General features: G+C 51.7%; 1 protein-coding gene across 1 annotated transcript in view; it reads left to right on the top strand.

The window, feature by feature from the left end:
- Positions 1-21,608: 21,608 nt before the first annotated feature.
- The window catches only part of RPS6KA2 (ribosomal protein S6 kinase A2), a 293,472-nt gene continuing 289,850 nt past the window's right edge, over positions 21,609-25,230 (top strand). The window contains exons 1-2 of the mRNA XM_075411804.1: positions 21,609-21,704; positions 24,245-24,289. Coding sequence (XP_075267919.1) covers positions 21,642-21,704; positions 24,245-24,289 — 108 coding nt within the window. The 5' untranslated portion in view covers positions 21,609-21,641. The remainder of the gene's footprint in view (positions 21,705-24,244; positions 24,290-25,230) is intronic.

Genomic DNA, 25,230 nt, shown 5'->3' with positions numbered 1-25,230 from the left:
ACTGAAGCAGAGGAAGTTCCAGCTGAACAGGAGGAAGAACTTCTTCCCTCTGAGGGTGACAGAGCCCTGGCCCAGGCTGCCCAGGGAGGCTGTGGAGTCTCCTTCTCTGGAGATATTCCAGCCCCGCCTGGACGTGGTGCTGTGCAGCCTGCTCTGGGTGACCCTGCTTGGGCAGGGGTTGGGCTGGGTGATCCCCAGAGGTCCCTTCTTCCAACCCCAAACATTCTGTGATTCTGTGATTCTGTGACGTACCTGAGGCCCTGTATTTGCCTTAACAAAACGCCGCCCACATTATTTTGCCGACATTATTACACATCACATATTTTAAGTTGCTACGATTAATTTATTAGTCGTAGCGATGAAACACTCTATGTGACTGTCATTGCTTGGATTTTGGCAGTCCCACCTGCCTAGCTTCTAGGAAGATACAAATGTCTTCTAAAAGCTACTGAGTGATTTTTATGCAGGTAACTGCCAAGACACTGTAAAGCTTGAAGTGACGCTTTGAAGGGATGCTCTAAGGGCTGCGTCTGGATGTGGGCAGCCAGGAGAGCAGATGGATGAAGGGTAGCCCCAGTTTAGCCCAGAGATTGTGTCCAGCCCTTTGCGTTCTCTCCAGCAACAGCTCACAGGCAATTACCAGCCTTGGCCATTGCTTTCACAGAATCACAGAATGGTCGGGGTTGGAAGGGACCCCTGTGGGTCACCCAGTCCAACCCCCTGCCGAAGCAGGGTCATCCAGAGCAGGGGGCACAGCACCGTGTCCAGGCAGGGCTTGTATGTAGTTTCAACAGTTGGATTAACACAAATTAAATACAAGAGGTAAACAAAGATAGATTTGGAGCCTTAAAAATCACTTCAGTTCTGAAAAGTGTCACTTTATTCCTTAAGCAGAACAACATCTATTGGCCTTGAAGATTCAGCACAGCCTGGGGAAGATGGAGGCTGTATTCCTTTCTGCATCATTAAATAAACTAGCTAAATCCCAGCAGGGCTATAAACTAAAAGAGGGCAGATTTAGATGAGATATGAGGAAGAAATTCTTCCCCATGAGGGTGGTGAGGCCCTGGCCCAGGTTGCCCAGAGAAGCTGTGGCTGCCCCCTCCCTGGCAGGGTTCAAGGCCAGGTTGGATGGAGCTCTGAGCACCCTGGGCTGGTGGAAGATGTCCCTGCTCATGGCAGGGGGGTTGGAACCAGATGAGCTTTAAGGTCCCTTCCAACCCAAACCATTCTATGATTCGATGATTCTGTGTTTGTGAGGTCTCAGTGCTCTAAAACGCCAGCCAGCCCCACAAGGGGACTTTGCTTGTTCCTACTCGTTGTCCGTGTGCCTCTCATGCAAAACGCGTGAGCGTCCCGTGGTGCGTAGGTTAGAGCACGCGCTGCCGGTCCCCTTTCCAAGGACCCGTGGGCAGGTTCTTTTCCCTCTGTTCTCTCTCTGCCCGGCCTTTGCTGTGCCTTGCTCAGCTGCACAGGAGCCCAACTTCAGCCACGTTTATGGTGGGGGGGAAATAGAAGGTAGGAAAAATCATCTTCTACTCTGTTTCCTGCTACTGTTGCACATGTACATGGTCCTTAAGGCCACGTCTGTCTCTCCTTACCAGCAGCCAGCTGATCTGCCACCAACAGCAGGAGCAGGAGATGGCAGAGCAGAGAGGACCTCTCCCCGTCGGTCCGCTTCGCAGCAGGCAAAGCCACCTCTGTGGGCTGAGCTGGAGGAGGCACAGCGCCCATAGCATCGTGTCCCGTCGGTGGGTGGACTGTGGTGGCTGTGAGCACGGCGAGACGCTGCAGTGGGGACAGCCTGGCCAGCTGCAGCAGCAAGGCAGCGGGTGCTGGCTCTTACAGTGGGGAAGGGGGGGGATTCGCAGGGATAGGTGCTTGGATCTGGGCACCTCGGTTCTGGCGTGGTTGCTCTTCAGGCAGCTGTGCTCTGTTTGGATCTGGCTCTAAGCACGTTCAGCTGAGGCTGCAGAAGATGAACAGCGCTGCTGACAGTATTTCTGCTGCCTGGGGATGGTGCTGAGGATGCAAAGGGACAAGGTCAGGAGTTTGCGAATCGCTTTCCCGGGAACGGAGCAATCGATGACGAGGAGTGTTGTATTTATTCTAAATCCAGACTGTCTTGCTGCTCAGGCAGCTTCCCCCACAAACCTGACTGCACGCCTGCCCTTCCTGTGTCTGACTCTTCCCTGCTCCACGAAGCTGCTGTAGATCACCCAGAGGGCTGCGAGGGGACCTAATAAATGCCCATAAATATCTGCAGGGTGGGTGTCAGGAGGACGGGGCCAGACTCTTTGCAGTGGTGCCCAGCGACAGGACAAGGGGCAATGGGCACAAACTGAAGCAGAGGAAGTTCCAGCTGAACAGGAGGAAGAACTTCTTCCCTCTGAGGGTGACGGAGCCCTGGCCCAGGCTGCCCAGGGAGGCTGTGGAGTCTCCTTCTCTGGAGATATTCAAGACCCTTCTGGACAAGATCCTGTGCAGCCTGCTCTGGGTGACCCTGCTTCAGCAGGGGGTTTGGATGGGTGACCCACAGAGGTCCCTTCCAACCCCAACCATTCTGTGAATCTGTAACACATTTTAGAAGGGATTTCAATTTCTTGTGCTTTGGAGAGTAAGAGCCTTAGTATACAGGCTAGGTGAGACCTTCTGTGGACAGATTATTTCATGTTTATGTGCTGTGGTCTTCATTATTCCTTACCCCAGAGTACACTGGAGCGTCACAGATTGGGCAAGGATTAGGTAGACCTCAAAAGCAGCCCAACCGTGCCCACAGATCGATGGTGGGAATCCCACCGATACATTCAGCCTGAAAATCTTGGTGCTCACGTTCGGACACGGTGCTCAGTTTGAAGGACTGAGGTTTCAGTAATCTTTTGTAAAAACGAAGCAAAAATGGCCATATTTGATAAGAGAATTTCTGAGCGGGTGATTGGTAGGAAATTCTTAAGCAAGCTGAAGCATAGCGTGGTACTGTCTGTAAGAAACACTTTTCTGAGCGCGGCCTCGCTTACCAGAAAACAGGCTGTTTGCTTGAGATTTTTCCATCACTCACAGAGTTGTTTGCGTTGGAGACCCGTGGTCTGCATGTAAATCAGAGGAGACGAGCCAAAACAAAATTAGCAAGAACTAAAAGCGCATCAGTTACCCTGTAATAATTAACAATCTCTATAAACAATCTGTGCAAATCATAGATTCATAGAGTCACAGAATGGTTTGGGTTGGAAAGGAGCTTAAAGCTCACCTGGTTCCAACCCCGCTGCCATGAGCAGGGACATCTTCCACCAGCCCAGGGTGCTCAGAGCTCCATCCAACCTGGCCTTGAACCCTGCCAGGGAGGGGGCAGCCACGGCTTCTCTGGGCAACCTGGGCCACTGTTTCACCACCCTCATGGGGAAGAATTTCTTCCTAATATCTAATCTATACCTACCCCCTTTCAGCCTGAAGCCTTCACCCCTTGTCCTGTCACTCCCTGCCCTTGTCCCAGCCCCTCTCCAGCTCTCTCGCAGCCGCTCCAGGCACTGACAGCTGCTCTAAGGTCCCCCCGGAGCCTTCTCCTCCCCAGGCTGAACAGCCCCAATTCTCCCAGCCTCTACACACCATGCAGTGGAAATTGCAGCCAGTTTTCTCCACAGCTTCACAAAGCGAGGCTTGGAGAAGCCCCTGTACAAAAAAGCCCCCAGTCTGATGGTCTGGATACTCAATGGGGGAAAAAGACATCTTTGTCCTGTCTTACCCTGCCAAGGGGAGAGCACAAGGGACCTTCTGCTTCTCTCCTGTGGCCGGGACCACTGCTTTGCTTGCCAGTTAAGCAGCGCTGGGATTAAAGCTCTGTCTTAAACAGCATGGCTGTTGTTTTTCACAAGGAGCTTCATGCTGTCGGTGTAGGTGCCATGGGCTCCTAGGAATCCTCACCAAGGGTGGCAGGTGAAGCAACAGCCTGGCCAGGCAGGAGGGCATCGGGTGCTGAGCTCCATCTCACCCAGACAAGCCACCCTCTGCAGCAGATCTCCAAGAGCAACAGGACAAGGGGCAACGGGCACAAACTGAAGAAGAGGAAGTTCCAGCTGAACCCGAGGAAGAACTTCTTCCCTCTGAGGGTGACGGAGCCCTGGCCCAGGCTGCCCAGGGAGGCTGTGGAGTCTCCTTCTCTGGAGATATTCCAGCCCCGCCTGGACGCGGTGCTGTGCAGCCTGCTGTGGGTGACCCTGCTTGGGCAGGGGGTTGGGCTGGGTGACCCACAGAGGGCCCTGCCAACCCCAACTATTCTGTGATTCTGTGAATAGTGGGAGTGCAGACCCCACATGACTGGGTGCCAGGTGAACCAGCATTTCCCAAAATCAGAGTTTGGGATTTGCGTGGCTCTGTTCTCCCAAATCTCACAAGAACCACACAACCTTTTTCACACCCATCTCTTAAAATCCCATGAACAGCATTTCTGCCCGTTCCACCTTCTCTGTCTGAGTTCTGCTGGAGGTCACCAGCAGTCAGTGGTGGAAGTGTCAATAACCAGCAGCTGGGTTTATGAGCCACAGAGAGCCAGGTGGAGCCAATTCCATAACCGTGCAGTGTAAATGATGCATGATTTCATACAGATGCTGAGGTCCCTGCAGGCTTGCAGATCAGCCCGTAAGTAGCTTTTTGTTTCAGGCATACCGAGTGCTGTAATAACCTGATGTCATTCTGAACACACTGATAAAGTATTCAGTTTACAAGACAAATGGAGACTCATTACAGTCAATCAGGGAGGAATTACATGAATCTAAATTGCAGGTATTTATCACGGTTTCTCAAAAGAATATTTTACCAGCTGATTTGAAAGAAAAAGCTGCTGCATGGTTATTCTGTAAAAGTGCTGCCTTCTCTGTAAAACAGTTCTAATAAGATCCTTTTCCAATCCTCATGTTTTATGGTAATATAGCTGCACTATGTTGTCATAGGTCGTCGTGAAATTAGAGAGTGAGTGTGACAAATGTGTCTTATACTGGCAATTTCTTAGCAAGCTTTTGGAACTTTTTGCCTCTGTGATGACTGGAATGAGAAAGCTTTCGTTCAGATAAAGCGATAGGAACCGCTTCAGCAGCCAGTGACTTACAGTACACTGGGCAGAAAAAGAAAGAAGAAAAAAAAACAGCAAGAACAAGTGATATTTGATACGCTTCATTTGTCGTGTTTGCTTAATGTGGAAAATGTTGGGAATTTTCCAGTAATTCAGAGCTCAGTGATGGAAGTAGCACAAAGTACTCATAGTTAAATACACACAGATTCAATTTTTTATGACAGCAATTTTCAATGATTTCAGTTCCGCCCGTCTTTCTAATTTTTGTTCTGTATTTATCTTTTTAATGAGGTCGCTGAAGCCATAATAAGGCTGCCGAAAGCCAAGCACTGATATTGGGGCGATACTAATAGATTGTAGCAGAGGAATTGGAATGAAATGATTTCCATTTAGCCAAGGATTTCAGAGCAAAATATTAAGTGGCATCACGACTAGATTTAGAGAAAGAAAACCAGGCTGCGGCCGCCTTGCAGAAACCTGCTGGACACGTTTTCTGCCTGCAGTTCTCTGCAGCACGGGAGCCCGATGGCTTTAAGGTAAAGTTTTATTACTGCTTGAACAAATGGCAGTCAGACTCCGCTGATCAATAACCTTTGCTGCACGAATGGCTGACAGTAAAGCTCCTGTTTTGACTCCCTGCTTTCCGTAACAGTGTGTTTTTCTTCCAGGTTATGTGGCTTTATTCATGTTTAGGCCGAGAGGCTGTGGTTTGTGCTCACTCTTTATGAAGGTGTGATTTACAGGAGCATTCCCTGGAACATCCCAATGGGATCCTGGGGTGCATGAAGAGGAGTGTGGGCAGCAGGTCCAGGGAGGTTCTCCTCCCCCTCTACTCTGCCCTGGTGAGGCCCCACATGGAGTGCTGTGTCCAGTTCTGGGCTCCCCAGTTCAAGAAAGATGAGGAGCTGCTGGAGAGAGTCCAGCGGAGGGCTGCGAGGATGGTGAGGGGACTGGAGCATCTCTGCTATGAGGAGAGGCTGAGGGAGCTGGGCTTGTTCAGCCTGGAGAAGAGAAGGCTGAGAGGGGACCTTAGAAATGCCTCTAAATATCTGCAGGGTGGGTGTCAGGAGGACGGGGCCAGACTCTTTCCAGTGGTGCCCAGCGACAGGACAAGGGGCAATGGGCACAAACTGAAGCAGAGGAAGCTCCAGCTGAACCCGAGGAAGAACTTCTTCCCTCTGAGGGTGACGGAGCCCTGGCCCAGGCTGCCCAGAGGGGCTGTGGAGTCTCCTCTGGAGATATTCCAGCCCCTCCTGGACACAGTGCTGTGCAGCCTGCTCTGGGTGACCCTGCTTGGGCAGGGGGTTGGGCTGGGTGACCCACAGAGGGCCTTGCCAACCCCGGCCATTCTGTGATGCTGTGAACATCACAGTCAGCTTCCTTGTCATGAAGGGACATTGGTGTTCCCAGACGACTGGGATGCGTATTCAAGTAACAAAGCAGCAAGGTTTGCAGGGAAAAGCATATTAATTAAGTAATTTTGCCTTAGAGAAGTAATTACGTTTCCATGGGTAGGAGTGAGCAGTTCTGTTTTCATATTCTTTATCCCACACAGAGAAGCAGATATGAAGACTCTGAGACAGTGAGCATGCCTTGATGCAGCCTGACTGCGCCAGACAGTTTATCACCAAATTTTATTCTGGACTTCGTATATTTAATGGAATTAACTGCCATGTGACCTGCTTTCAGGGTAGTTTATAAAACAGAGAAAATTGTGTAGTCGGTGTCATTTGTATGAGACAATAAGCAGTTCTAGATTCTGCTACCTGTGATTTTTTTGAGAAACATTTTCATTTTGCGAAACCTTTTCCAGTTTGCCAGGTGAAAAGTGGGATTTCGCCGGAAGAGGAGCCCATCAGACCGGCTGACGTGCCACCCGCGGCCAGGTTGGACCAGCAGCCCGTTTGTTCCAGAACTCACTCAGAACCTTTCTGCAGCTCAATTGCTCCCACTGAGTTCGTTGGCTACGTTTTCCTTTCTGTCCTGGAAGAACGACTTCCCCAGCCAAGCCTTTCCTGCAAGTCAGGATTTGATTTCCCAGGGAGCCCTTCCTAGACTGCAGCAGCCACCAGAAAGCATCCCTCACGCAGCCAAGACGCTCGCAGTCCCAGGAGTAATGGGCTGTTCTGTAGCACATCGAAGCATCAGCATTTCATACAGCTCCGTTCTGAGATGCTGGGACTACTTGTACATCTCGTCTGACCTTCTGCCCCGTTTATGTTAGCCACCTTATTCTGAAGTACAGGAGAGGGGAAGAAACCGAAGGACGATGTGACTTGCTGCAGCTTGCACAGAGAGAGAAAACCAGCCGCGACCAGCTCATTTAGTGCTGGGTGTATTAGGTAAAATTAAATTTGCAGCGTTAGCTGCTCTGTTTTGTGGCGTAGTACTGTAAGGGATTTGGCAGAAGGTTGGTTTCTGTGACAAAGAGCTGAGTTATAAATAATAACGTTTTGTTCCTACAGGTGCTGCTTTATAAATAAAACGACTGCAGGTGAAATACAGCCTGAAAATAACATGTCCCACATCTGAGCTCAAAATGTACTAATTTTTAGCATGAAGGCAAGTCAGCATGCATTTTGTAACGCTGCTTAGAAGACACTCGTTTCCCCCAGACAGTGTGTGTGGCCCTCGTGGAGATGAATTTTTTGCTGGCCTTGAAAACCTGGCAAACTGGAGCTGGTGCAAAGGCGGGCTGTCGGTCATCCCAGAGAGCGGGTTTCATAAATCATAGAAAGTTTTGGGTCAGAAGGGACCCCCAGAGGTCATCTAGTCCAACCCCCCTGCAGCGAGCAGGGACACTGCTAACGAGATCAGGGTGCTCAGAGCCCTGTCCAACCTGGGCTTGAATGTTTCCAGGGATGGGGCCTCCACTACCTCTCTGGGCAACCCGTTCCAGTGTTTCACCACCCTCATTGTAAAGAATTTCTTCCTTATATCCAGCCTAAACCTACCCTGTTTTAGTTTAAAACCATTACCCCTCGTCCTGTCACTGCTGTCTCTGCTAAACAGATTGTCCCCATCTTTCCTGTAGGCTCCCTTTAAGTACTGAAAGGCTGCCATCAGGTCTCCCCGCAGCCTTCTCTTCTCCAGGCTGAACAAGCCCAACTCTCTCAGCCTGTCCTCATAGGAGAGGTGCTCCAGCCCTCAGATCATTTTTGTAGCCCTCCTTTGGACCCGCTCCAACAGTTCCATGTCCTTCTTGTGCTGAGGGCTCCAGAGCTGAACGCAGGACTCCAGGTGAGGTCTCACCAGAGCAGAGTAGAGGGGCAGAATCACCTCTCTCAACCTGCTGGCCACGCTTCTCTTGATGCAGCCCAGGACACGGTTGGCCCTCTGGGCTGCCAGTGCACATTGCCGGCTCATGTCCAGCCTTTCGTCTATCAGTACCCCCAAGTCCCTCTCAGCAGAGCTGCTCTCGATCCTTTCATCCCCCAGCCTGTATTGGTACCGGGGATTACCCCGACCCAGGTGTAGAACCTTGCACTTGGCCTTGTTGAACCTCATGAGGTTCACACAGGCCCACCTCTCCAGCTTGTTCAGGTCGCTCTGGATGGCATCCCATCCTTCTGGTGTATCAACCGTACCACTCAGCTTGGTGTCATCTGCAAACTTGCTGAGGGTGCACTCGATGTTGCTGTCCATGTCATTGATGAATATATTGAACAGCACCAGTCCCAGTACGGACCCCTGAGGGACTCCACTCGTCACTTGTCTCCATCTGGACATTGAGCCGTTGACCACTACCCTTTGGCTGCCACCATCCAACCAATTCCTTATCCCCGTTTCTGCAGGACACCCACCGGCTGAGAACCCCGGCCCTGCGGAAAACTTCCCTGAGCTTGCCCAGGGGTGCTGCCCTGTGGGACGCGCCGCGGGCAGTTTCAATGCCGCTCGCTTTGGGCTCTTCGGGAGCGAGAAGCTTTCCTTCTTAGCAAGCAGGGTGAGCTCTTCTCTCAGGCTCGCCCAAAAACCGAGATCCTGCCCGGGGGCTGCCGAGCCAGCTGCCTGTGGGCCGTTTTCCCTAGAGCTTTGCAAGAGGTTTGAGGTTTTCTTTGAAAGAACTTCTGCGCCTGGAGAGCTGCTGCGAGGTGGGAGAGGGCTTCGGAGCTGGGAGGGGTGGGTCGGAAGGTGCTGGGCTTCGTGGTGGGCATTTTCCTTCCGATTCTGGGTCTTGGGGTGTTGGAGGTTTGGAAACAGGTCGCAGAGGCACAGGGATTAATCCAGGCCATTAGGTCCCGAGAGGAAGAAGTGAACGAACCAAAGAACTTCCTGATAGCTATTTCCTTATTTTAGTGAAATAGGCAAATTATTGCTTATTTTCTGAAATAAATGATCTGCTTATTTTGTGAAACAAGCATGAGCGTGATGAATAGGCTGGGCCAACGCTGAAGCAGTTTCTTGGCTGCGCTGGCGATCTGTGGTGGGGTTGGTACCTCTTGGTCAGGAACAGATTTCTCTGGCTGGCACCAAGCAGGGCAGGAGCCAAGGGAGAAAAATTGTCTCCATTAAAACTGGTTGCAAGGCGCAGTCTATGAGGTCTGGTAATTAAACACACAGCAAAGCCAGGGCAGCTCTTTGCCTCTTTGGTGGTTTTTTTTTGTCCTGCTACTTGACTTTCAGCTCCTTGGTCATGTTACGTTACAAGAAAACACAGAAATGGTTTAAATTGCTTTACATAAGAAGCTTCCAGTCAACCACGTCACAGTAATCTCTCAAGGCAAATTGCAGCAAAATGTGTAAAAATGTTTTGCAGATGATGTAGGGTGTCATAAAAAATGTCTGGTTTTAGTGATACTGAGATATCGTCATTATTCAGGTCAGCCTTTGCCTCTCCAGTGCTAACAGACAGGCAATTAAGACACCGAAAAGGATACTGTCTCGTATCCTAGTGGTGCCCAGCGACAGGACAAGGGGCAACGGGCACAAACTGAAGCAGAGGAAGCTCCAGCTGAACAGGAGGAAGAACTTCTTCCCTCTGAGGGTGACGGAGCCCTGGCCCAGGCTGCCCAGAGGGGCTGTGGAGTCTCCTTCTCTGGAGATCTTCAAGACCCACCTGGACAAGGACCTGTGCAGCCTGCTGTGGGTGACCCTGCTTCAGCAGGGGGTTGGGCTGGGTGACCCACAGAGGTCCCTTCCAGCCCCAACCATGCTGTGATTCTGTGATCCCCTCTTCTCATATGCTGCTCAACAAGGATAACATTTTTTTTTTCTTTCAACAAGCTATTGTGAGGCTTTATTATTGCTTATAATGAGGTTGGTGATATTAGAGTGGAAATTGTACCAGTAATTACTCAAGTCAGAATACCCTGACATGAGAAAATAACATTTTCCAAACCCTAATTAACTGAGCTGAACGAAGATTCAGAGATATGTACAGGACTGGCAGCCCCTGGGGATCACGAAGCGGGGAGCAGGTTCACGGGGTGACCTTCACAAAAATGCCAGATCAACGTGCACAGCCTGGAGAGGGGCAAAGCGGGTGCTGACTGGGGTCAAAGACTGCGTGCGGGAGGGATCAGTGCAGCCGGACACCCCAACGAGGTGTTCCCTGCGGAGAATCACAGAATCACAGAATAGTAGGGGTTGGAAGGGACCTCTGTGGGTCATCTAGTCCAACCCTCCTGCCGAAGCAGAGTCACCTACAGCAAGCTGCACAGGACCTTGTCCAGGCGGGTCTTGAATATCTCCAGAGAAGGAGACTCCACAACCTCCCTGGGCAGCCTGGGCCAGGGCTCCGTCACCCTCAGAGAGAAGAAGTTCTTCCTCATGTTCAGCTGGAACTTCCTGTGCCTCAGTTTGTGCCCATTGCCCCTTGTCCTGTCACTGGGCACCACTGAAAAGAGCTTGGCCCCATCCTCCTGACATCCACCCTTCAGATGTTTATAAGCATTTCTAAGGTCCCCTCTCAACCTTCTCTTCTCCAGGCTGAACAAGCCCAGCTCCCTCAGCCTCTCCTCGTAGGGGAGATGCTCCAGTCCCCTCATCATCCTCATAGCCCTCCTCTGGACTCTCTCCAGTAGCTCCTCATCTTTCTTGAACTGGGGAGCCCAGAACTGGACACAGTACTCCAGATGAGGCCTCATCAGGGCAGTGTAGAGGGGAAGGAGAACCTCCCTCGTCCTGCTGGCCACACTCTTCTTGATGCACCCCAGAATTCCATTGCCTTTCTTGGCAGCCAGGGCACACTGCTGGCTCATGGTTAACCTGTCCTCCACGAGGACACCCAGGTCCCTCTCCGCAGAGCTGCTCTCCAGCAGGTCCACCCCAAGCCTGTACTGGTGCATAGGGTTGTTCCTCCCCAGGTGCAGGACCCTGCATTTGCCTTTGTTGAACCTCATCAGGTTCCTCTCTGCCCAGCTTTCCGGCCTATCTGAGCATGCAGTTCTGTAATGTTCTGTGTGATGATGTTCTACATGATGATATTCTGTGAGAAGGTGCAGAGGACTTCTGTCAGCATTACAAAGGCCCTGAAGTCCTTCACCAGTGGTGTTCGTATGGAGGAACCAGGTTAGATGAACAGCATTAACCCGTTTAGGGTTAATTCCCAACCTTGGCCTCCAAAAATCAGCTGAAGGCAATCATTGGGTGGAGGAGTTAATTAAACCCTGAGCACGCAGATAGGAGTAATGAAGACAGAGTGGGAAATATTAGACCTGTGAGAGAATGAAAGAGTGTGACTGTGTTAGGTGAAGTTGGGAAAGAGGGAGGAATTATCCCTTACGTTTTGTTTTACTGCTTATTGAGGATAGATGGGAATGCTGGGAGGGGCCTTTACCAACCTGTTCCAAATTTGAGTTGACTCCAGAGACTTGATCCAGCTGCACTTGAACCTTTTGTTCTTACTTGTTCTGCTGTGACCTTGGTTTCACAGAAGCTTGCTAAACCTTGAGCAGCAAATCGCAGGGCTGGTGGGTACCAGCAGCCCAGAGCCCGCACCGTGCCCTGTGCTTCTGCTTGGGTGGCTGTCACAGACTCACAGAATGGCAGCATGGTTGGAAGAGACCTCTGTGGGTCACCCAGCCCAACCCCCTGCCCAAGCAGGGTCACCCAGAGCAGGCTGCACAGGAACTTTTCCAGGTGGGTCTTGAATATCTCCAGAGAAGGAGACTCCACAGCCTCCCTGGGCAGCCTGGGCCAGGGCTCCGTCACCCTCAGAGGGAAGAAGTTCTTCCTTGGGTTCAGCTGGAACTTCCTCTGCTTCAAGGAAGGCCAAGGGAGCTTTGCCTTGAAATCCAGAAGCGTGACTGCTCTTGCAGAATCCTGCTCTTTGGAAGGAAAACCGTGCTTTGTTTGCACCATCCAAGCTAAAAATTCTGCTTTCCCTCTGGTCACCATCGCCCTGCACACTCCAAGTAGGGCTGTGGAAGCGCTACCACTCTGGTCTAATTTTTGCTCTTTTTGTTACGCCTTTGGCCAGCTGCGGGTCAGGTTCATTTGGTCTCCTGTGCACAAGGCCTTGACATTTTCTTGGAAGTGGCCTTGAAAGTAATTTATGATAATAAATTCTGCTCTTCTTGCAGAACAACTGTGTTTCTTTTCTAATATGGGTAAGCTTTTATCGATCAGTATTCATACAGAAACTTTGGCAGGCTTTTGTTTTTAATGCCTTGCTTCACAAACTCTGCTTTGATTTTTTATTTTTGAGAAATACAAAAGCAAGCTAGCAACATACAATGCTTCTTGAAGCAGAACGTGGAAATTGTCATTTATAAGGAGACATCAACCATAAGCCAAATATAAAATTCTGCTGCAGGCTTGATTTTATTTACAGTCAAGAAAAACAGATGAATACTGGAACAAACAGCACTGGTGAGGCCGCACCTCGAGTGCTGAGTTCAATTCTGGGCCCCCCACTACCAGAAGGACACTGAGGGGCTGGAGCATGTCCAGAGCAGGGCAGCGAGGCTGGGGAGGGTCTGGAGAACAAGTCTGATGAGGAGCGGCTGAGGGAGCTGGGGCTGCTCAGTCTGGAGAAGAGGAGGCTGAGGGGGGACCTTCTCGCTCTCTACAGCTCCCTGACAGGAGGGTGTAGTGAGGGGAGGGTTGGTGTCTTCTCCCAAGTAACCAGTGATAGGACGAAAGGCGATGGCCTCAGGTTGTGCCAGGTGAGGTTTAGGCTGGATACTGGGAAAAATGTCTTCACTGAAAGATTTGTCAGGCATTGGACCAGGCTGCCCATGGCACTGGTGGAGTCCCCATCCCTGGAGGGGTTCAAAAACCGTGTGGATGTGGCACTTGGGGACATGGTTTAGCAGGCATGGTGGTGTTGGGTTGGCAGTTGGACTTGATGATCTTAGAGGTCTTTTCCAACCTTAATAATTCTATGAATATATACTTGCACCAGAGCTTTTCAAACTCATTAGATAGCAAGACAGCAAATGGATGGTAAAAGAAAATCCAGGAAATCAATAACTCAGAACATCGGATTGTTTTACTAGCTGGGATTTATTCTGTTGTACCCTCTTTCTCTCAAGGATTATTCTTAGCAACAAAACAGCACTGTAAGTCACTATGATTTAACACTCCTCTGAAGGAAAACAGCAGTGAGCTAGCACACGTCTGCCTGACACCGCAGGGACCAGGCTTGAGACTCTGTGGGTGCCTGAGCGCTGCCAGCGCGGCAGGGATGTGACCACCCCAGCCTTCCCAGGAAACTCTGTTCCTGGAAAACTCCAGCCCAGGAGGTGCTGCCAGCTCTCAATGAAGAGCACTTTCCCTTCCACATGGAGCTTAGGAGCAGGTGTCCCTCGCTTGGCTAACGAGGAGCTATTAATTAGAGCAGGCTGGGAGGGTGGGAAGCTTCTCTGCTTGTCTGGTTGTGGTCTCTGTTGAAGCTTGTACAGCTTCTGTGGGTGGAAGGAGCTCTCTGGGGCAGTGGTGTTGCCCGTGGATTAGGTGTTGCAGTGTTCCATCCATGTGGACTCCTGGAGCTACCATGAAGGTGGCGAAGTGGCTTTGAGGAGCCCTGTTTCCAAGGAGGGTGCCTGGAGGTGGGAAGGTAGGTGCTGCCAGCCTGGCTTGGTTGTCTTGAAGAAGGGTGTGGAAGATGGGTGCCCCGCATGAGCGGGCTCGTTGCTTCTCTCTAGCTGTCGTGCACCGGGGAGGGAGGGAGGGAGGCTGCGTGGTGTGGTGGCTCTGCCCCAGCCTCGTGCATGCCTGTCCTGCCCGTGGGGATGAATTCTGGCTGGGCCTCTGTGGAGATACCACCATGGGAAGTGCTCGTTCCACCTACAGCGTTGGTTTTGGAAGGAGTCGCTGCCCTGCAACTGGTGCCTCTCTGCTAGCGGGCAGCAAGATGGCAGATGGCTTGGTCCCTTGTGGTTCCGACTTGCACATCGAGCTGCTTCTTTTTGCTCTTTTTTTTGCTCTTTTTTTTTTTGTTTTCCCCAAAGAAGTATGCAATGGGAGATACGTGGGGGTGGTAGGCAGCTGTGCCGTGTAGCCCGGCTCCCGTTCGCCCTCCTGGCGTGGTGGGGTGGCAGCTCTGGTCTGTGGCTTTCTGCCCCCCAGCTCTCGCCCTTGCTAACGGTGACTGCAGTGATGAGGGGGAATTCTGCCTGGCTGATAGCCCCAGGTTGGGCTACGGCGATATAAAAAGCCTTCAGTTATTGTAGAAAGTCTAAAAAGCCTTCAGTCATCAACTTCATTTCTTGAGCTCGGATGTTCAAGGCTGTACCTCAGCGGTCTCATATTCTTGTCTGTAAAATAAATAGTTACTGTGGTATTCGTTTGGGAAAAAGTAATCAAAATGCAGAGTGTGACACACACAAAAAAAAACACAAACCACAAAACCTGTTACTTCTGTCTGTTTAAAATTCAAAACACTGAAGAAATTCACTCAAAAACAAAAAAAAAGCGCGGTTCTTAGTAGGGCATTTTGGTTTGGCTTTTTTCCAGAGTATGATATGCAACACCTACACCCTGTAGTAACTCTGTTTTGCTTTCTTATCTTCAAGCTAAGGTCGTCTTTAAAAAGACAAAAATGCTAACTGGCTGAAGGGGAAGAAATCATCCTGCATATTCATTTCTGGGTTGGGAATTCTTGAGTCCCTGTTTACTCTGTGTGTATGCTTTCTGCAGCCTGTGTGGATTTGGATGCTGTGTGCTCTGTTTGAGGGGTAACAGCTCCCTCTGGAACTAAGGGCACTTGGTGTTGCAAAGCTTCTGTAGTAACGGAGATCAGGATTCACTGAGTGAACCCCACACTTCTGCAGTAATTGAGGATGAGCCCTCCGATGTCCTGGCCCTTCCCCAGCTCCACCACGGCCAGGAGGGCTCCGAGTGAGTCTTTGGAATGGGTTTTTCTGCTGTTCCTGTAAATATCATTGCAGTTGCTGAAAAGCTTATGTGACTGTCAAAGGTTGGAAGAATTTCTTTTGTCTGAGTAGACAAACTGAAAGGGAAGTAGGCAGTCAGTGGATGTAACGTGCTCTATTGAAATGTCACTTAGAAAGTCCTTTTTCTTGACGCTTTTCAGCTTTCCCTAATGTTGATTGAAAAATGGATCTTATTTTAGGAACGCTATAATCTACAGTTATCTCTTCATCTTGATGTGTTGAAGAGTCTGCATCTTCAGCAGGATCTAAAGGCAAGCGTGCCCCAAAGCAAAGGGGCAGCCTTGTCCTTGGGCACCTAAAAATGTCCGCGTCGCCGTTCCCGGGTAAATTACTGCGTGGATTTCCAGGACGCGGTGTGGGATCTTCTGTCACGTTAACGTTACCCTCGTTGATTTATGCTTGAGAAGTATTGCTCGTGCTCTCCTGATATTTCTCTATTTCTAGGCAATCTTACCTTCTCTGCTATTGGAATGGTTCCTAGGCTGGGTCCTCAGTTTTCTTTCTGTAACGTGAGGTTTTCGGTTGTCAATTCGATTTCTTTGCATTGCGAAAGTTCACGTGGAAAATTCAGTTCCCGAGCATTCTGTCGCCAGGATAATGTTGCTCTGTATCTGAAATAATAACTTCATTATGTCATTATGTTGATGGAAAGCATCTTGATTTGCTTGTACTTCTACGTGTAGCTCCTGACGGAAACAGAGACCTGTGCCAGAGCAGTCTGCTCCGTCAGTGGAGGTGAACGAAGACCTACATTTATGTACTGGGCTTGGTGCCCTCTGTACGCTGGCGTAGGACAGATGCTCTGGTCCTGGTTCGGTGCAGCCATGTCCACGCTGGTGGGATGCAGACTTGTGGCCTTGTCTTGCCGGTGTTTCTGCCCAAAATTGATCTCTGCTTCATTTCTGCATGGTCTGGTCAAGGTGACAAAGCTGTTCCTGCTCCTTTTGATGAGGAGGAGTTTAAGCAGTTGGAGGGGGTAGGTTGCAGCTACCACCTCTCTCCCTCGTGCCCCGCTGCAGTGGTATTGAGGGGACAGGCACGAGGCTTCCCTTGGGGAGGGTGTTTTGGTGTTTTGGGGTGGTGGTGGTGTCATCTCTGGGTGCAGCAAGCATGGAAAGCAGGGTGTGCGAAGGGAGGCCCTGGCTGAAACATTCTCCCCCCACCACCTGAGTTGCTCCATTGCCTCCAAATCAGCCTGCCTGACTCCAGTTGAGGGTGATTGTTGCCAAGAAGGCCAATGGTCTCCTGGGGATGCATTAAGAGGACAGTGGCCAGCAGGTCAAGGGAGGTTCTGCTCTGCCCTGGTGAGGCCCCATCTGCAGTACTGTGTCCAGTTCTGGGCTGCCCAGTTCAAGAAAGATGAGGAGCTACTGGAGAGAGTCCAGCGGAGGGCTACGAGGATGATGAGGGGACTGGAGCATCTCTCCTATGAGGAGAGGCTGAGGGAGCTGGGCTTGTTCAGCCTAGAGAAGAGAAGGCTGAGAGGGCACCTTAGAAATGCCCATAAATATCTGCAGGGTGGGTGTCAGGAGGACGGGGCCAGACTCTTTCCAGTGGTGCCCAGCGACAGGACAAGGGGCAATGGGCACAAACTGAAGCAGAGGAAGCTCCAGCTGAACAGGAGGAAGAACTTCTTCCCTCTGAGGGTGACGGAGCCCTGGCCCAGGCTGCCAAGGGAGGTTGTGGAGTCTCCTTTTCTGGAGATATTCCAGCCCCGCCTGGACAAGGTCCTGTGCAGCCTGCTCTGGGTGACCCTGCTTGGGCAGGGGGTTGGGCTGGGGGATCCCCAGAGGGCCCTTAATTTCTCACTAGATGCAGGAGGTAGCAGAGGAGACTGTCCTGTTTTTGGCAGCTCAGCTCTGCAGGTGGTTCATGTCTCGCATGGCAGGGATGCTAACGAGCTTGGGATGTTGGGCAAGCCGGCAGCAGAGCAGATGGCCTTTTCCAGCTGTGTGGGCCCACCAGTGTGAGCGTGGTGCAGCTGTCCAGATTGCTCGTGGAGAAACCAGCTGCTGCTTGGTTTAGTGTAGGCAGCACTGAGCGGAGCCTGCAGCTGAGATGGGCTGATGCTGCGTGGTGCTGCTTGGTGCTGCCTTCAGTCTTCTGCGCCAGCTCCCGAGCCCCAGGGCACACGGACTATCCAGCCCTCGTGGGGACATCTGAGCCGTGTCTGTACTGGAGCAGGTTGGTTGACTCCAGATAATCTGACCTAGGTTTTCTGTTTTCCAAGGTAATTTGTAATATTAAGACCTGATTAATGTAGGATGTGTCAAGTACCTGCAGCCTTAATGCAGATAATTAACAAGGATTAATGTGAAAAATGTTGCTTTTCTACAGCTCCTAGCAGCCTTTACCCTTTCTGCAGGGGCACCAGACTGGTTGGTAACCAGTCTGCACCCTTTGGACTGAAGGAGCCTGATTACTGCTGTTGCTTTCTAAGCAGGGGGTTGGACTGGGTTACCCACAGAGGTCCCTTCCAACCCCGACCATGCTGGGATTCTGTAAGCAGTATACCCATTGGTCCAATGCTTTGTTACACTGGAAATACTGAAAACACTTTTATATTCTTGAAGCGAGTTGAAGTAATCTCTTTGCAATTCTTGTCCTAGTTAGCATATCTGCCAATATTCCCTCTGCTGAACTGTGAACGTGGTGAACTAATCTTTTCTTGGGAAAAAAAATCCATACCTGTTGCTTGCTCTGACCAGATTTCTTGTGTGTCCGCAGAGACCAACTGCTTTGAGCTCCCATCTGCTCCCTCGTGTGTTTTCTGCCTCTGCTACGCTCCACGCAGGCCATCCCTCCTTTCCCTCCCGTTTCAGCGTCCCGCTCCTGACGGGATGTTTCTGGAAGCGGACTCTTCCCAGTTTGGTGGTGCTCAGTCCCTGTTCTGCCCCGTTGTCCCTGGAAGCGGGTCCGAGGGAGATTCGGGGAGGGAAGCACGGATTTTTCTGCAGCTCGAATGTCGGTCCTGGTTGTCCATGAGCCGTTATTGTAATGAGAACGACTGGTCATTTTGTAGTGACGCAATTATTTCTAGCACTACATGATTAATCGTTTAAGATCCTTCTTGATTACATCAAATAAGCCACTTCTAATATGGGAGAACTTTGTTGAATACTTGGGAACCAAACTTGCGGGCATCTAAAGATGCTTTTCCTCACAAATGAAGATTGTAGCAGAATGGCTAAATCATGATGAAGAAAATCAATATCCTCATTAATGAAGGAGACCCCGTTCTTGCAAAATTTCTAGTAAAAAATAGTTCCAGGCGGTTCAGTGGGGTTGCTTTGAGTTAGTGCAGCAAAATAAACGGAATGAAATGACTGAAAACCACATTATTTTAATTTCTTTTTAGCTGAGGTTGAAAAATTCTGCTTTTCTGTAGGTAGGGATAAGGGACGGAATACGAAATGCGTGCTTTGCTGAGTCCAGTAAACCTGAACGCTTAATTTAGGCCCAGCTGACATCTTGGTGCTGACAGTGCAGTGAGTTTACTGCAGGATACATGCATTATGCATATAGTAAAGGTCTCTATGCTAAAGCAGCAACAAGGTCTGATCACTTGGTGTCCTCTGTTTTCTCTGATGCGTGTTTAGACTGACTGAACAGATCTGGAAATACACTGGGCGGGTTTGTTCTTGCTATGCCAGTTTGGTAATAGTTTAATACTTAAGGAAGCATAGAACCATAGAATGGTTTGGGTTGGAAGGGACCTTAAAGATCATCTGGTTCCAACCCCCCTGCCATCAGCAGGGACATCTTCCACCAGCCCAGGGTGCTCAGAGCTCCATCCAACCTGGCCTTGAACCCTACCAGGGAGGGGGCAGCCACAGCTTCTCTGGGCAACCTGGGCCAGGGCCTCACCACCCTCATGGGGAAGAATTTCTTCCTAACATGGCTCAAGAATGAAGTGCAGCTCTTAGAAGAGAAGTCAAAACATCAGATCTGCGTGCATGTGGCTTTAAACAGACTGCAGATGTGACAATCCCAAACTTCTTGCCTTGATTTGCCTCCCCAACGGTTGCCTGGGCATGTCCCCCTTCCCTGCTGGTAGACGCTTTTCGATTGCTCTTGGTCTGGGGCATCCAAGCTTTGTGTCCCGAGGGCTAAAACGCAATCCTGGGAATCTGAAATAAATGGGGTTTTTAAAAATGAAGATAATGTCTTGTACAGCCGTGTACAACGGTCATCTACCTTCTCTGGGAAGGTGTCTGCTGAAGGTCTCTGGGTTCTGTAGGGCGAGTGTGGTTTGTGTTCTGGGTGTATGAAGATGAAGAGCTACTGGAGAGAGTCCAGAGGAGGGCTACAAGGATGGTGAGGGGACTGGATCATCTCTCCTATGAGGAGAGGCTGAGGGAGCTGGGCTTGTTCAGCCTGGAGAAGAGAAGGCTGAGAGAGGACCTTAGAAATGCCTCTAAATATCTGCAGGGTGGGGGTCAGGAGGATGGGGCCAGACTCTTTCCAGTGGTGCCCAGAGACAGGACAAGGGGCAAGGGGCACAAACTGAAGCAGAGGAAGCTCCAGCTGAACAGGAGGAAGAACTTCTTCTCTCTGAGGGTGATGGAGCCCTGGAACAGGCTGCCCAGGGAGGCTGTGGAGTCTCCTTCTCTGGAGATATTCCAGCCCCGCCTGGACAAGGTCCTGTGCAGCCTGCTGTGGGTGACCCTGCTTGGGCAGGGGGTTGGACTGGGTGACCCACAGAGGTCCCTGCCAACCCCGAACATTCTGTGATTCTGTACTGTGCCTGCTCCTGGCTGTGGCCCCGCAGCTGGGGGCTGGTGGGGAGAGCTGGGGTGCCAAGTTCGAGGCGGTCGATGTGTCCGTGCTGGGGAGACGCAGGAGCAGGGTCGGGGAGCGTGGGGTGGCCGGGTGCCGTAGCTTCCGATTCCAGGTACGTGCCTGGTATGTGATTGACATCGCTCCCACGACATTTTGGGGGGGGAGTAGAGATATTTAATTGCTCAATCTGCAACGCAGATGAAGCTGTATAATTGGTATTACAAGTTCAGCGTTGGCATGGATGTCAAGAAGTGTTCATAGTCTATCGCAGAAGTGTTCATATTCTATCACAGAAGGAAGACCGAGTTGCTGCAGCAGTTCCACGGCTCTGTTGGTGGCTCTGGGGGGCTGATAATTTTTTTTCCTTGTGTTTTCATTATTATGGTCAGGGAATTTGACTCTCTGTGCCCAGGAGGGTTAGGAGAGAGACTCACGGGGCAGCTTGTTCGTGTTGAGTGGAGTTTGGGGGAGCGGAGATGAAGCTGGAGGAGGAAGGCTGCTGGAATGGTCTTCTGCAGACTGGCAGAAGAGTTTCTTAGCTGGAACTTGCTGGGAGCTTGTGTGGCACTGCTGCTGTGGAAATCAGCTGAGGCTTCCCGAGCGCGGCGCGGAGACAAAACGCGCTCTGCGCATCTCCTGTGTGCTCCCAGGTGGGTCTCTGAGGAGCAGCGACTTGTGTAGCACCAACACCTCGCGTAACGGGGTAGTAAAGCTGCCGTGGGGGTGTGTTGGGGTCCGTCTGAGGACAGCCCGGCTCTGCATCTGCGTGGATCGGGGTCTCTGCTGCGGGGGGGGCTGCTGCGAGATGTCCCCCCCCGTCAGCGTAAGGTTGGAGTAGGCAGTGAGAGCAAATGGCATCTGGATAGAGAGGCTTTACTACAGGCTTCGTAGTAAGGAAATAAAATAACGAAGCGACTGATGAGTAAGATAATTGTTTCTAAGGCTGCGGTAACTTCAGACACCCTTCCGCTCGCTGTGCCCCCCCCCCCCCCCCCCCGAGATACCAGCGCTGGGAACTGGGGGGGTGTGTGGGGGACGGGGGTGTGTGTGAAACCCCCCAGTTTAATTAATTTTAATTCATTTCAATGCTTCCCCCCTCCACCCCCCGCCGTGCCCCCGTCTCCAGCCCCGCGGGGAATGGGGGGGGGGGCAGCGCTCCCGTTGCCATGGCAGCGCCCGCCGCCGCATCCTGCCCATCCACCTTCGGGCCACCCCCCCCTTCCCGGGCCACCCTACCCCCCCCCCCCCCACCCCGAGGGAGGGGGAGGGGGCTGTCGCCTTGCCCTGCCTCCGCGCCTGCGGACATCCATCCACCCCCCCCCCCTCCTCCCCCGGAGCCATCTTGGCGGGCGGGCCGAGGGGAGGGGTCCCGGCGCCCACCCCCCCCCCCCCCCTCGTCACCCAACCTCCCGCGTCCCCGCTTCGCTCCGGCTGGGTGGCGGTCCCGGGCTGCGGCAATGCCGATCGCCCACCTCCTGGAGCTATGGAAGGGCATCGAGGTGGAGCCCATGGAGACGGAGGTGAGCCCGGGGGGGGGGGTCCGGGGGTATCCGGGGCTGCGGAGCCCCCCGACCCGCTCCCGCACCGGGGGTCCGGGCCGGCTGCGAGGGGAGGATAATATCAATTTACCAAACGGTCCAAAATTTCACCGTGAACAGCCCAAAATAAGCGTGCGGATTTTCAGAGGCTCACGCCCGATCGCGATCTACGTGAGCGCGGATTTGGGGCTCGCTGGGGTCCGCGGTCATCGCTGCTGCTTTGGTTTCTGAGCATCCCTTGGGTTCGCGTCGGCATCGGCGCAGAACCCGTGGCAGACCCTCGGCCCCTACCTCGAAGCGCGAGGTCCCGCTTTCGGGGTGGTCCTGGGAGCCCGGCACGGCCATAACCATCGGGCTGCGGCTTTGGGGTCCGCTCACGGCTGCTCCCGGAGAGCTTTCGTTAATTAAACATCATCTTGTGCCGAGAAAGGGGTCACCGCTTGGTGCGGTGATGGGCAGAACGGGTTCCCAGTTGGTTCTGGGGCATTGGGTCTTCAATTCTGGCTTTTCACAGCATCATCTCAAAAACTTCACTATTTCTGGTCAACTGTTGCCAGCTCGGGGTAGCGATTCGCGACGGGCGATGGAAATAGATGAGAAAAACTCGTGGGGTGTTCGTGTTGGGACACCCTGCCCCAGTCCTTCAAGCGGAGCATTGGAACTGGGTTTTGGGGAGAGGGACGGGGCGGAGGGTGACTTCGCCAGCCGGGTGAACCGCTTGTCCCAAAGGGGAGTTGCTGAGCTGTGGGGAAAGCTGCCATACAGAGCGTTAATTTCTATGTTTGTAACGTATCGTACCAGCGTCCCTCGTCCTGGGGTCCCTCGGCTGAGTCTGGGGGGGCTGGCGGAGGTTTGCGTCGCGGAACTCCCCGCCGGGTGCTGCCGCTTGCTCCGCTTCGGGGTGCGAGGACCCCGGGTGCTGGCAAACAGGTCAGGTCTGGGCAACGGCGCGTTGCCCCCGAGTTCGAAGTCGTCCGCTGACACCTTGCGAAGTCGCTTTCCCGGTGAGGGGACTTGTGGAGCTGTACTTACGGTGAGCAGCTTCCTGCTGAACGCTGGAGAAATGGGGCTTTTTCTGCCTCCCCCCTTCAGAAGAAACCTTGTGGGTCTCCTTACCGGGTGTGGTTGACCCCTAAAAGTGGCAGTTTATCCGATGTTTTGTGGGGTTTTTTCCTGCGTTAAGGAGCGCCGTAGCTGTGGGCTACGCTGTGCTCTCGCTGAGGTTTCCCTTACGAGAAGCTCACAGAGGGTTAAGGAATTAGTCAAACTTGTGCGGTTTGGCTGAGCACAGCGAGAACGCTGTTGATTTTCTTATTGCCATCTCGTTAAAGACATGCTGTCGCTTGTAACCCTTCAAAATCACTCTGTGGGTGCAATTCCTAAAGTACCGTTTTCTCAAATCTGAGGCACGCAGAAATTCAGCTCGGCTCCGGCGGGCGCTGGTCCCTGGGGACCCGTCGTCTTGGCGAGCGGTGCTGACGTCGGGTCTCTGACGGTGCTGCCACGCACCCTGGAGCTGCGTGGGATAAAATGTTTTCGCCGGCGTCTGCGGGTTGTTCTTTTTCACGGAGGCTTTTTGCAGTTGGTAGGCGAGGAGGGAGACGGTTTCGTTCTTTTACACGTACGGAGCTCTTTCTTCTGCCCTTCCTTAGTGCCCAGAGCCCTTTGAAAATCGAGGCATTCCCCAGTGCCTGCGTGGGGCTCGGGTGCGTGACTTGCAGATGTCAAAGGCAGAATTTATCGTCAGTCGCTGGCTTGATAAGGAAGGGTGCCTTGAGGACATGTCCTGCTTGGTATGAAGGAAGACTGGAGCAAAATCCTGCTTCCTTCACCTGCTGCCTCAGGAGGTCGTTAATTGTCTGACGAGTAAGCGAGAAAACTGGGAGATGTGCTGGGTCCAGCTCTTTTTTTGTGGGTGGGCGAAGTTCTGGATCCCTCTGGGGCTGGGTGGATGGGGTGGTGCCTCCCAGCCTGGGAATGCTGTCCCGAGGGAGGGCTGCGGCATCAAGCTCGCTGATCTTCCGACCCATTTTCCAAAGCATTCACTGCTAATAGATTTCAGCTGAGCACCCATTAAAAGGCAATATTTAAACGGAAATCGAGTGTTTAGAAACTCCGGCTGTATATATACGTATACTCTCTCTTCTCAGGAGGAAACCTTGTTCCAGTTCTCTAGTTTATTCACTGGTTATCTCCTTTAGTTCTTCATGCTTGGGCAATTTCTGTGGCAAACCTGGCTTTGACTGTTCATCAGCAATTTTAATAGTGCCACTGTGCTCCTGCTTGCTCCTGTATCTCTTGGCATTTGATATATCTGGGAGGAAGCAGGTCCTCGTGGGTTCGAAGGCTGATTGCCCCGTGCTAAGCGTGAAGAATTGAACACGCCTGCTACAGTCATGTAAATTTAGAGTGATTTGAAGTAAACTGACAGTATTTTGCACCAGAGCTTGGCTCAGAATTGTGTCTTTCTCAGTGATGCATATTTACAACGCTTTTTTCCTCTTTCTTCTTCTCTCTGCCAGCCTGCGGTGGAAGATGCTGCCCTGGATGAAGACCCTGTAAAAGAGGTAAATCTTTGTTTGTGGATCACACAAATGCTAGGAGGTTATTATGACATGGTCATCTGCCTTCATGGAAACAAAATGTCTCTGGTGCTTCTTCTCCACCCCTGAAGATGCAAAACCAACCCAGTGTTTGGTCTCTCATTACGAGGTCGAGTGATGAAAGGAGAATAGACTTGTTCAGGGGAGGCTAGGGAGTTTTATTTTACCCTTATTCTCCTTGTGCTGGATTGACAAGAAAGAGCGCTGAGCTTTTTGAGGCGTATGGATTTCCCACAGAGGAGGTTTTTGGAATGACCTCCAAAGGAGCAGCTGTCAGCACGGCGATGTGTCCTGTGAATGGCGCTGATGAATCGGCCACAAATACAATTAAGTTGTGAATTTGTTCCTCCCTGCCCTCTGGGCTGGCTCTTCATCTGGAGCGGGACTGAGCTGTTTCCTGCAAGTTCATCTACCCTTTGTATTACTGTAGTATTGTACTATTGTGCTAATTTAAAAAAAAAAAAAAAAAAAAAAGGTAAAAAAATAAACCCCCCAAAACCTACAGAAAAACACAAGTCTTGCCTTGTAAGGTGTAAATGTGAGGCAGACCAGATAGATGGTGATAGGAAGACACAAAGCAGGTGAGAACAACTCACTGAGGGCAGAGCTTGCCCGTAGAACCGGCAGCCCAAGGTTCTGCTGCTTTGTGGAGACAATCCCGGCGTGCTTGGAAGATCACCGGGCATCTCCTGGTCTGGGAAGGCGAGGGGGAGAGGGGGATCGAATCCCTTTGGCCGTGAAGGGAGGCTGCAGGCGCTTGTCTGAGTCGCTGCCTCTGAGCACGCTGAGCTCCCCGGTGTCTCTGACTCCTTGAAATTTCAGACTCGCCTCCATGAGGCTTCGTTTTCAGCGCAAGGTTGAGTTTCTGTTACTTTCTGCTAGGTTAGAGGGAGTTTTAACCTCCC

Source organism: Opisthocomus hoazin, chromosome 2, assembly GCF_030867145.1.
Source record: "Opisthocomus hoazin isolate bOpiHoa1 chromosome 2, bOpiHoa1.hap1, whole genome shotgun sequence".
In the NCBI taxonomy this organism is placed as follows: domain Eukaryota; kingdom Metazoa; phylum Chordata; class Aves; order Opisthocomiformes; family Opisthocomidae; genus Opisthocomus; species Opisthocomus hoazin.
The sequence above is the reverse complement of the archived record's forward strand: the minus strand, read 5'-3'. Positions and strand labels throughout refer to the sequence as shown.